The following is a 12,186-nucleotide window of genomic DNA, read 5'->3' as shown; positions in this document are numbered from 1 at the left end:
TCAAGTTTCTCAGGATGTGTTTGGATTGCCCAGTTGTTTTGATGCACCTGTCAATGGACTTGTAGTAGAAGTCAATTGTTAGAATGCTAGCTATTTAGTATTTTTTAAGTAGTTTCTTATTTACTTTAAGTTAGTTAATTGTATCATACAGAGTCTGTTTAGTTATTTATTTTTATTAAAAGTTCATTAATGTAGCCTCGACATACTTAATGATGACTCTTATTTTTTCTTTTCTTTTTTTAAATTTTGATCTTTTCTTTTTCAGCAATTTAATTAAAAATATACATTCATAACTAACTAAAAATTTTAAAAAAGTTGAAATTATTTTGAAGCAGTTTGAACTATTTAAATTAAATGATTATATTATTGGACTTAATTCAGTCAACAAGTAAATTATTTTACAGAATTTATAAAAATCTTAAAATAAGACACTTTAAGAGTAAATAAGTGTGTTTTTGGGAGTTTTGAAAATGTTATTGAAAATAGTTGTTTAACAAAAATAATATAAAAAGTGCTAAAAACTGTGTATTTAATAAAAATGATAGTTAAAGGAGATTATGGAAAGTTTGCCTTCTGGCACGTTTCCCTAGAGCTTCTTCTGTTTGCCTTTTGGCAAATCAGCCACGATAGCACGACGCTGGCATGGTGGACGAAGTGGGCTTGGCCTCCCTCACGGTCATTGAGGTAGAGGAAGGGGGTTGGGATATCTCCTCCGGTGACTTCGAACAACAAAATGCTTTCGACCTATGTCTGGTCGGATGTTTCCTCACAGAAGCGGTTGTGAAGTTTTGAGTCCATGTGCAACACGTTGGCTGATGTATGGCGGCCACTGAGGGGGAGTCAATATTTCTGATCTGGGAGCGTGACATTTTCTCTTCCGTTTCTTCTACGAAATCGATATACAGAGGGTTATTAGTAGGGGGTCTTGGACTTTCAACAATCACTTGTTAGTTACACACCGACTACAAGCAAGCAAGGGATGACCCGCGTACGGTGGCCATCAACAAGAGCCTGTTCTGGGTTCAGATTCACTCCTTGCAAGGGGGATGCATGTTAGAGGACCTAGCGAAACAGTTTGGGCAATTTCTGGGGGAGTTTATCGAGTACAACACTAAGCAGGCCACCACCACCAGCCCGAGTTACATGCGAATACGGGTAGCTATTAACGTTCAGAACCCATTGTTTCGACAGAAGAAATTGCATTGGAAGAATGGAGGGACCATGTACGCTCTGTTCAAATATGAAAGACTCCCAGTTTTCTGCTATTTGTGTGGTCAGTTGGGGCATTCGGAGTAATTCTGCAAACTATAATTATACCCCAATGCATTATTATTATCACATGAATGAGACGATTCCCTGTGGATGAATCCGCGCCGAAACCAATAGCCGGCGAGCTGGTGGTTAAGGGACGAGAAATGCAAATCCCACTGTTGGTGGCAGGAAGTAAGCCATCTCTTGAAGGGGAGCACAAATCGCGGAGAGTATATTGGGTGAACCCAGTCTCGGATTTAGTGGGAATTCAAGTTTCAAAAGAGAGTCTCGGCAGAAAGGCAGGAGAGAATGCAATGGACTTGGATACTCTTATGGGTCATAACAACACAAAAAGCTATAAGCCTCGCACGTGACCGACTGAGAGCAGCCTAGGCAGAAAAAATACTTGTTGTCCCAGATGAGGGTAATAAAAAACCCAGATAGAATCCCTTTCCGGATGAGGCCCGAAAGTTCAGGAATGATAATTGATGACATTGATTGAAGCCTCAACCACAAAGCAACCAACTGACCGATCGGCGAAACCTGGGCACCAGGCTCACCGGAAACCATGATGATCTTTACTTGGAACTGCCGAGGGCTTGGCAGTCCTCGTGTAGTCTTATCACTTCACGAACTTGTGAAGAAGCATAAGCTAGATGTTATTTTTCTTATTGAAACTCTAATAAACAGAAATAAATTAGCAGATATTGGAACAAAGTTGGGGTATAAAGGTGTTTTCGAGGTGGAAAGATTGGGTAGAGGAGGTTGATTAGCAATTCTTTAGGCTCGATCGTGTGCAGTAATTGTTAAATCTTTATCTAAAAACCATATTGATTAGAATATCCAGTATGAATCGGATTAAAGAATGGATGCTAACCAATTTTTATGGTATGCTGCAGAGAAGCCGACGAAGGGACACATGGAACTTAGTAGAAAACCTGGCCCAGGGACGGGATGACCCTTAGGCAGTGGTAGGGGATTTCAATTATATGCTCTATGCGGCGGAGAAGGAAGGTGGGGCACCACCATCTCAAACACTTATCACTGGTTTTCAGGAGACGCTATCACAGTGCAACCTGTGTGATCTTCCCTTGATAGGCTATGGCTTTACTTGGCAGAGAGGTAATCAGGGCAATCATATAAGGGAACGGATTGATCAGTGCATCAAGAATGATGCATGGGCACACCAGTTTCCTTTTGGAAGGCTAGAAAATCTCTACACTCGTGTTTTTGACCACACACTCATTCTATTGTAATGTAACAGAACGGAAGTTCACTACCATGATAGGCGCTTTAAATTTGAAAATGCTTGGCTCTTAAACCCAGATATCGACAGTGTTGTCCATCAAAGTTGATGGGGCGATACGGTAGAGGATATTATGCAAAAGATTATGTGATGTACCACGAGTTGATGGAATGGGGGAGGAATTCTGTAGGAAACTTCAAGGAGAGGAAACAGGCACTGTATGAGAAACTCACCAATGAACGTCGGAGGCAGAATTTGGATGAGGGTGCACTAGCGAGTCTTAATGGTGTACCTCCATGTTCCAAAACAAGAAAATGTTTTTTGGAATCAGAGGACTAAGACCTGTTGGTTGCGACAGGGAGACTGGAACTCCAAGTTTTTCATCACCAAATGAGAAGGAACCACATTTATGTTCTAAAGGATAATGATGGAAACTAGATACGGGGTGATACAGAATTACAAATTCATGTTGCGTCCTATTTTGATGAATTATTTTCGGCTGATGAAGGTGAATGAACATTGGTGGTGGAACGAGTAAGCACCACAGACCTGGAGAATGAACAACTACTTTGTCTCCTTAACCCTGAAAGATCAAGCAAGTTACTTTCCAAATGCACACCGACAAGTCCCCCCAGTCCAAATGATTTAAATCTAGCGTTTTTTCGAAAATTTTAAGATACGGTCGGTGCTGATGTTGTTGCTAGTTTTCAGACATGGTTTGATCAGATCTATATCCCGAAAGCTGTTAGTGAAACAACTATTGTTCTCATACCCAAGAAGGATAACCCTGAGACTGTCCGAGATTTAAGACCGATTTTGCTGTGCAACATTGTTTACAAAATCATTTTGAAGACCCTTGTGAATATATTGAAGGAGGTACTGCCAAGGGTTATATCCGAAGAACAATATACTTTTATCCATGGCCGTAACATGATGGATAATGTTTTGTTGGCCTTCGAGCTCATTCACTGCATGAAGTCTTGGTTAGGGGAGAAAATCAGTGTGTGGTGTGCACAACCCGTGGGTGCCTAGGGAAAGGGATTTTATGGTTCGCAATACTTGCATTCCGGGAATGGAGGAGCTACGGGTATGTGATTTACTTAGTGCAGATAGAGGCAGCTAGAATGAAGACTTGGTTAGGGGTTTTTTTTTTTTTAGGAAGAAGCGGACTTAGTAACCAACATTCCTCTTAATCTTGGTACGAGGGCGGACAGATATATTTGAACCTCTAACTCTCTGTTTAAATCATGATAAATAATAAAATTTTAATGTATGTTATTTTACAGTAATGAAAAAAATCTTATTTATTTCAATTTCCAATAGTAATAAATAGTATTTGACTCGTAAATTTTGGAATGAATTTTTAAACTATCAAATTAGTGGTATTTGGTGGACATTTTATTTATTTCTCATTATACCCAATCTAATTTAATTAATTCTATATATGTTCTGACAATTAAAAATTCATCAAATTAATATGATAATATAAATAATTATTATTTATTTTATTAAATATAAAATTTTAATTTAATTATGTATAATAATTATTTATTTAAATACAAATATAATTATATTGATAAATAATTTTTTTTTATATATATTTCTTTTATACCATTTACTATTACATATAATATGTAGAAGTAAATTAGTAATTTAATTAAAAATACAATCATATCATTCTATCATTCAAATAAAAATATGTCATTAACATACATTAATATATTATCATCCAAACGTAAAAAAAAATTTGTCATTATGTGTTATTGTTATTCAATTACTGCTATTATTATACATTAATTAACCTCTGAAATTTATCCAAACAAAACCTAAGAGAATAGAACAGCATACCGTAAAGTCTTTTTATTTAAATATACTGGGAAGTATGAAAAAGCAACAAAAAAATAACAGTAATATTTGGGAAGGCATCTGGCAAGGGGACCTCCCCATCAAGGTCAAAAATTTTGTATGGAGGCTTTTGTCGGACACTTAGCTTGTGAAGAAGCGTTTGATGGAGTGGGGCATTGATATTCTGCCAACGTTCCCGCGATGCGATCAAACCGAGAATGCAAGTCATGCCTTCTTTGAATGTGGAAAATCGAAGAGGTGCTTGAACTTATTGAATATCACTAGTTTAGAGATCCAAGGGCGATCTATAATGGAGATCATGAGGAAATTTCTGCAAAACAAGACTAAGGTAAGGAAATCTCTAAGGTGATACGGTGTATGTGGCGTGTATGGGTTGAAGAAATGAACTGGTATGAAATGATAAATATTTTTTCAGATCATACATCTATTTAGCTAATGAGAAAGTTTCTGTCAGAGTGGAGAGAAACTAAAGTCATAAGAAATCATGAGACTTTTGAGGAATTCGATACAAAATAGTGCTTAGAGTGGCAGAGACCTGCATTTGGTACCTGGAAATGTAATATAAATGTTGTTGTGTATAAGCCAGTTCCTGAGTTGGGCTTCGAGCAAATTTTTCGGGATGGGAATTGTGTTGTGTTGGACATAATTTCTGGTAGATATAAAGGGCTGTCGATTTCCATTTATGGCTGAATTATTGGAGTGTCACAGGATTTTAAGATTCATCCATAAGTATATTAGTGGGCCGAGTACTGTTGAATTGGATGCATAACTCATCTATGCAGCTATTCGGGCCACTGTGAAAGACAATTCAGAATTTAAGTTTGTTATCTAAGACGGTAGAGATCTCTTAAGGGCCCTGTCACATATTTGTCTCTCATGGGTCCATAGGTAATGCAATAAGGCGGCCCATGAAATAGATAGACATATTAAGCTTTATTTTGATTTTTATTTCTGGACAAATTTATCTCAAAAGTTGTAGGCATAGTATAATGTTTAATTAAGTAGTTATTTATAAAATAAATAAATAAAACTGATAGTTGAAGCTAAGAGTAAGAGAATAGTAAACCAAAAATTAAAGTTAGTTTGTTTGATTAAAATAATTTAAAATTTTGATTTAAATTATTATTTTGTATATTAATATTAATAAATATAGATATTATTATTATCTGTACATTATATTTTATTTTATTTAATATATAATGCTATGCTCATTTATAATTATACAAAAAAATATAATATATGTTTATATATTAATATTTGGGACAAATTAAACGATAGAATTTATAAAAGAAATCATTTTTTTTTTTCAAATTTTAATTCTCTTCCACAACTTTATTTCCATCTTCCCTTCTCTCTCTCTTTCTCTCTCTCTCTCTCTCTCACCCCTTATCTTCCTTCGCCATTCTCTTTAAAAGAAAAAATTTGTCTCTTTGCTTCTTATCTCCGTCTTCTTCTCTCCTCTCTCTCCCTCCCTTCCTCCCTCCATCTTCATTACTTTCTCTCTCTAGCTTTATCTTTGCTTATCACTTACTCTCTCTATCTCACAATCTCAGCAATATGAATATCATGGTTGCAGAGTCACATATCGAGTCTCCACCCCAATAGAATCGGCCATCCGGTTGGTTGATGACGCAACTGTTAATTGTAGTTTGAGGTTGCCGGCAGCGCGTTGGTGGCAATTGTGCCTGACGAAAGTTTGACTCAAAACGACTAAATTCTCTTAGTTAGAGCAGCCGAGTGAATATTTGACCTAATATTTTGTTCATTCAATTAAAAAAATTATAATATTAACTCAATAACTTGAGTATTTTGATTAATAAGAACAAATTATGAATATCTGCTTATGACAGGTAAATGCAAACCTGAGCCTATAAGCCTTTAAAACTATGATTTGGCGAAACAAATAGTCCAAACCATCCTCTGAGACTGGTTAAGGAACCTGACCTATATGCGGAAAAAACATGAGGTTTGGGATAGGATAGAGATATTTTGGGTTGAAAGAAAACCTTAAAGAACAAAAGAAAAGAGATTAGAATTTCCATTAAAATTGATCTTTTGAGTATCAAAACATAGGATAATATAAGGGTGAATCACAAGTTTATCTTTTTACATAATTGATTGCATGAACAGTGAACAAATACAGAAGATCTTAAATCTAAAGAAGGTAAAAAAAATGATCTTCATCAGATTGCTTTTAGATTTTATTGGCAAACTTTAAAGCCTTCTGTTGCTATTTAATTTCATATGGAAAGCAAAAATAAATAAGATTACAAAACTAAATTATTAAAGGGACCAAATTTTTGTTTTTCCTTTTATCCTCTTCCCCCATTTTCACATGGTATCTCAGGTTCATTCAAAACTTTAAGTAGTAATTAATTTTTATCAATTATCTCGTCATGCATCATAATCCTACTTTATTACTAAAAATATATCGCGTATCATATTTTACTATCAACATATCATTCTAATTATTTCTAATATAATTATTTTATTTATTCTATAAATAGAATAAAGATTTGTGGTATTACGCTAAATAAGTCAAAAATATTATTTAACCGAGAAAGAGTAAAAATAGATCGATATGAAACAAATCTCTATATAAAAACTAATGATGGAAAAATTTTTAAAATAAGAGGCTTGATTTCACAAATTTTTATCCAATCAGATCCTAGATAATGGTATCTATATAAGCATTGGCCATAAACCTTAAAAGACTGAAGCTAAGGCTTCTTTAACAAACCTTTTCAACCTTTCTTCTTCTTCTTCTTCTTCTTCTTTCTCTTTTGTTTTTTTTTTTTTTTTCTTCTTCTTTCTTTTTAGTTTCTTGTTTTTTTTAAAAAAAATTGCAAAGATAGAGATATATAAAGAGTCTCCATAAAAATGGCTCATTTTTGTTGGATTGAGTTACTTGTGTTAGCAACCTTAGCTTTAGTGGGTTCATCTTTAGGAGCAAGAGTTGAATATGATTCTAATGCCATCATCATTGATGGACAACGCAAAATCATTATCTCTGGTTCAATCCACTATCCGCGCAGCACTCCTCAGGTTCTACTACATTCCTAATACACTAGCTTTTGCATTCTAAAGTGGTGATTTCTTTTCTGCTAACTCCATATTGCCTTATATATGCAGATGTGGCCGGATCTAATTCAGAAGGGCAAGGACGGAGGTCTTGATGCTATTGAAACATACATCTTCTGGGATATTCATGAGCCTAATCCTCGTCAGGTAGAATATAAATAATTGATTGATTTATTCGTTTTTAACTTAAGTTCTTAGAAATAATTGGTCATATTACTTGCTTAAGTTAAAAACTGATATTTGTTTATTGCTTTTTTAATGACCCAGTATGACTTCTCGGGAAATAAAGACTTCATCAAGTTTTTCCAGCTGATACAACAAGCAGGACTTTATGCAATTCTTCGTATTGGTCCTTATGTGTGCGCTGAGTGGAGTTATGGGTACTAATAATTCCTCCCTTAGTTTCATTTCTTGTAGTTTTAGTTTCAGAAAATAAAGAAATATGCATGAGAACTAACATCTTAGTTTATTTTCTTTAGAGGTTTCCCTCTATGGCTTCACAATACTCCAGGGATCCAGTTGAGAACCGACAATGAGATTTACAAGGTTTTTTTTCGTTTCTATACTACTTTTAGTTTTTTCTAAAATTGGTAAGTTTTGATTTTGAAATGATTCTTAATGTTTTCTTTTTTTTTTCTGAATGTAGAATGAAATGCAAATATTTACCAGCAAGATCGTGAGTATGTGCAAAGATGCTAAGCTGTTTGCACCACAGGGAGGACCCATCATCTTAGCGCAGATTGAGAATGAATATGGAAATATCATGAAGGGTTATGGCGCAGCTGGGAAATCCTACATCAATTGGGCTGCTCAAATGGCAGTCAATCAAAACATTGGCATTCCGTGGGTTATGTGTCAGCAGGATGATGCTCCACAGCCAATGGTATTCAATTTATAGTATGCCATTTTTTTTATTTTATTTTTTGAAAAATTAAAAGTGAGAAGAAAACATTATAAGAGTTTCCAAAGGAAATTATATAAATGACTATATTTTGTTGCAGATTAATGCATGCAACGGCTTCTACTGTGACCAATTCAAGCCAAACAACCCTAAGAGCCCAAAGATGTGGACTGAAAATTGGACAGGATGGTGAGAATTTAAGGCTTATTCAGAATCACATTACTAATTACTCTTTTTTTTTTTATTGTAAGATTTGATATTGAGCCAAAACAATTCAAACTTTCAGGTTCAAGCTTTGGGGTAACAGTGAACCGCATAGACCTGCTGAAGATGTTGCATTTGCAGTAGCACGCTTCTTCCAAAATGGAGGAGTCTTAAACAATTATTACATGGTTATTATTCCTTTTGAAATTTCTCATCCATTCAAAAATTTTGGTTTTCAATTGTCAACTTAATCTCCAATTCCTAAAATGCAGTATCATGGAGGAACAAACTTTGGTCGGAAAGCAGGAGGTCCATATATTACCACATCGTATGATTATGATGCACCACTAGATGAATATGGTAAGTTAAATTCATATAGCTTTTTGTATAGATATAGTATTAGAGAATAAACTCGATTCGTAAACATTAAATTAGCATAGCGTCTGAATTTAGATATTAAAAATGTGCAGGAAATTTAAATCAGCCTAAATGGGGTCATCTCAAGCAGCTTCATGCAGCTATTAAACAGGGAGAGAAGATTCTCACAAGCGGCACAGCAACAACTAGGAACGTTGATCATAATATTGATGTAAGCAAGTAAAGGCAAAATTTCAAAAAATAAATTTGTTATTATTAATTTGGATGAAGAAAATAAATATGAGATTTAAATTTGATTAGCTGACTACATATGCAAACAACGCTGGTGAGAGATTCTGTTTCTTAAGCAACATAGACGGATCAAAGGATGTTAATGTTGACTTGCAACAAGATGGAAAGTTCATGGTGCCTGCTTGGTCTGTCAGTATTCTTCTTGGCTGCAAAACTGAAATCTATAATACCGCCAAGGTAGTCTATTGTTCGTTTTAAAAAGATTGAACATCTAATAAGATTCATTTTTCGAGTACATGACTCAATGTTGTATTCATGAATAGGTTTACACCCCAACAGTTGTTTACGCCAAGAAAAACCAGGATCCTACTAAACTTTCATGGGCCTGGGTACCAGAAGCAATGGATGAAACCCTTGATGGCAAAGGCGACACCAAAGCAAACGAGCTTCTTGATCAAAAGGATGCAGCTTCTGATGCCAGTGACTATCTATGGTACATGACCAGGTAATTTCTTTCATTGATATGATTTACTGTTTTAGATGATTGATTGAATGAATTATCTAAAGTGTTTAAACTAGTAGGAAAACACTCTAACAACTCGATACTTGGTTAATTGTAACAGTGTTAATATAGATGCAAATACACCAAGAAATGCAAATTTGCGCGTTACCACAAATGGACATGGTCTCCATGCTTTTGTCAACAAAAACCTCATAGGTAATCTTCTCTCTCTCTCTCTCCCTCTCTCTCTATCATGATAAATAAATCACTCCTCATGATTTGGAATATACACAGGTTTCCAGTTTGCAGGATCAACCAATGGCCAACAATCATTTAACGGAGATGACTATAGCTTTGAGTTCCAGAGACCAGTGCAACTTAATGTAGGGACTAACATCATCAGTTTACTCAGTGTAACAGTTGGATTGGCAGTACGTTCTCAATTATTTCTTATCTCCTTTATTTCAACTTTGATTCTCTCCATTGAAAATTTTAAGTTAAAAAAAAAAACTTATGATGTTGAGATTTACTTGTAATGTGGGTAGAACTATGGTGTAAGATATGATCTTATACCGACTGGCTTATGGGGAAAGACTGTCCAGTTGATGGCAGGGACTACCACTATCAATCTAACATCATCAACGTGGTTCAACAAGGTATACATATACTTGTTTTTTCTCTTCTAAATATTTTCAAAAAACAACAATACATCCACCGGTAATCAGAATTCATGTGTGATATATTGATATTCCTATTTGAAGGTTGGTGTAAATGGTGAATCCCAACGACTCTATGATCCATCATCCAATGTCAATTGGAATTCAAACCAACTTCCTACTGCAAGACCATTCACGTGGTATAAGGTATTATATGTATATATATAATCCATTAAAATAGAGCCTAGCATTGGTGGGAAGGAATTTGAGTTGTTCAAATCAACTTTATTCATATATATATTTACAGACAACTTTCAAGTCTCCATGGGGCACAGCACCAGTAGTGGTGGACTTGCAAGGCATGGGCAAAGGTCATGCATGGGTAAATGGAAACAGTATCGGCCGCTACTGGGCAAATGAACTTTCTGGTACTAGAGGATGTGTTCCTTCATGTAATTATCGGGGAGGCTACAGGTCCGACAACTGTAGGACAAACTGTGGGAATCCTTCCCAAAGATGGTAAGAACTAATAACCTAAATGCTTTTGCATAATAAAAAATTAAAATACTTAATCAATATAAATTTTTTCAGGTATCACATCCCAAGATCGTTCCTCAACAACAATGTAAATACATTGATCTTGTTTGAAGAATTAGGTGGAGACACTTCGCAGGTGGCTATCCAAGTTGTCACCCCGCAATGAAGAGCAAATCGAAATGTCATCGTCGTCGTCGTACACTTATTTTGTTCAGATAAAAATAATAAAAATTAATAGGCAATAAATATAACATGTGAAAAAATAAAATATTTTTGTTTTGGCACATGATCTTTTTTGTTATCTTTATTTTTATGATAATGCTCGGTTGATATTTAAGAAAAAAAGAAAAATAAAAATTAAAAAGGAAAAAGACAAGTAATTGAAATAATAATAAAATAATAATATATACATACATATTAGCTCAACTGTATAATCCAACCCATTTCTTTATTGGGCCCACTTTTAACCCAAGCCCAGCCCAACTAAAACACCCAATAATCCAATTTTTCAAAGCTCGGCCCAAAACTCAAATCTTAACAAAATTAATTTGACAAAATTTATGTAACGACCCCGGAAATCCAAAAGAAAATATATAATAATTTAAGTGCGGAAGCAAAATAAAATATTAAGGTTTACATCCTTTACACAATAACTTAAAAGTATTAAACATTACGGAATGAATTCTTTGAAAGAAACACGAGAAATACGAAAAGTAATGGAAAATAGAAAGTATCTAGCATCTACTCGCAATTTTCTTGCGGATCAGACTCTAAAACCAGGTTCTCTTGATCTGAAATGGTTAGATAAGGAATGAGTTACACTAGCCTAGTAAGGATATCACACTATATCACCAGCATAGAAGTAAAGGTTTGTAGAAAATCAAAACAACTAATGGAGTACTAAATTTAGCAAATTCGTTTATCAATCGTAAAATCATTTACCGTTCACTTACCATTGTGAAATTTATGAAAACAAACTATAAAAGCAATAATATCATACAGATCATAACTTCATACACGATCAGCAACATAAAATATATCATAAATTCATATTCATTAACAATAAACTAAATCATAACCGTTTCTCGTTTCACCAGCCTACTAGTATCAATGGGGATCCATAGGGGTGTCTCCGCTACACGTAAACTATTTTCCTTAACAATCTTAATTACAGAGTCGTTCTCATACCCCGTCCGGTATGAGCGCCAAGATATTAAACTTCAATACCCCGTCTGGTATGAGGGTGAAGCGGGCCGTCCCCATACCCTATCCGGTATGAGTGCCAAATTACTAAGTCTCCATACCCCGTCCAGTATGAAACAACGTTCACGGT

The 12,186-nt window shown here is 34.9% G+C and overlaps 1 protein-coding gene across 1 annotated transcript; it reads left to right on the top strand.

Annotated features, from left to right (window-relative positions):
* Window positions 1-7,082: 7,082 nt before the first annotated feature.
* Window positions 7,083-11,137, top strand: LOC110817674 (beta-galactosidase-like). Its single transcript, XM_022046310.2, has 17 exons — window positions 7,083-7,408; window positions 7,496-7,591; window positions 7,712-7,824; window positions 7,924-7,990; window positions 8,091-8,327; window positions 8,446-8,534; window positions 8,632-8,737; window positions 8,822-8,909; window positions 9,020-9,138; window positions 9,228-9,395; window positions 9,482-9,663; window positions 9,782-9,876; window positions 9,955-10,091; window positions 10,206-10,316; window positions 10,422-10,523; window positions 10,624-10,835; window positions 10,908-11,137. The coding sequence occupies exons 1-17, from the start codon at window positions 7,244-7,246 to the stop codon at window positions 11,017-11,019; spliced, it is 2,199 nt and encodes a 732-aa protein (XP_021902002.2). The 5' UTR covers window positions 7,083-7,243; the 3' UTR covers window positions 11,020-11,137.
* The last annotated feature ends 1,049 nt before the right edge of the window (window positions 11,138-12,186 follow it).

The sequence above is a fragment of the Carica papaya genome, chromosome 7 (assembly GCF_054855325.1).
Source record: "Carica papaya isolate Zhongbai chromosome 7, ASM5485532v1, whole genome shotgun sequence".
Taxonomy (NCBI): domain Eukaryota; kingdom Viridiplantae; phylum Streptophyta; class Magnoliopsida; order Brassicales; family Caricaceae; genus Carica; species Carica papaya.
Note: the sequence above shows the minus strand (reverse complement) of the source record. Positions and strands in the feature narration are given on the sequence as shown.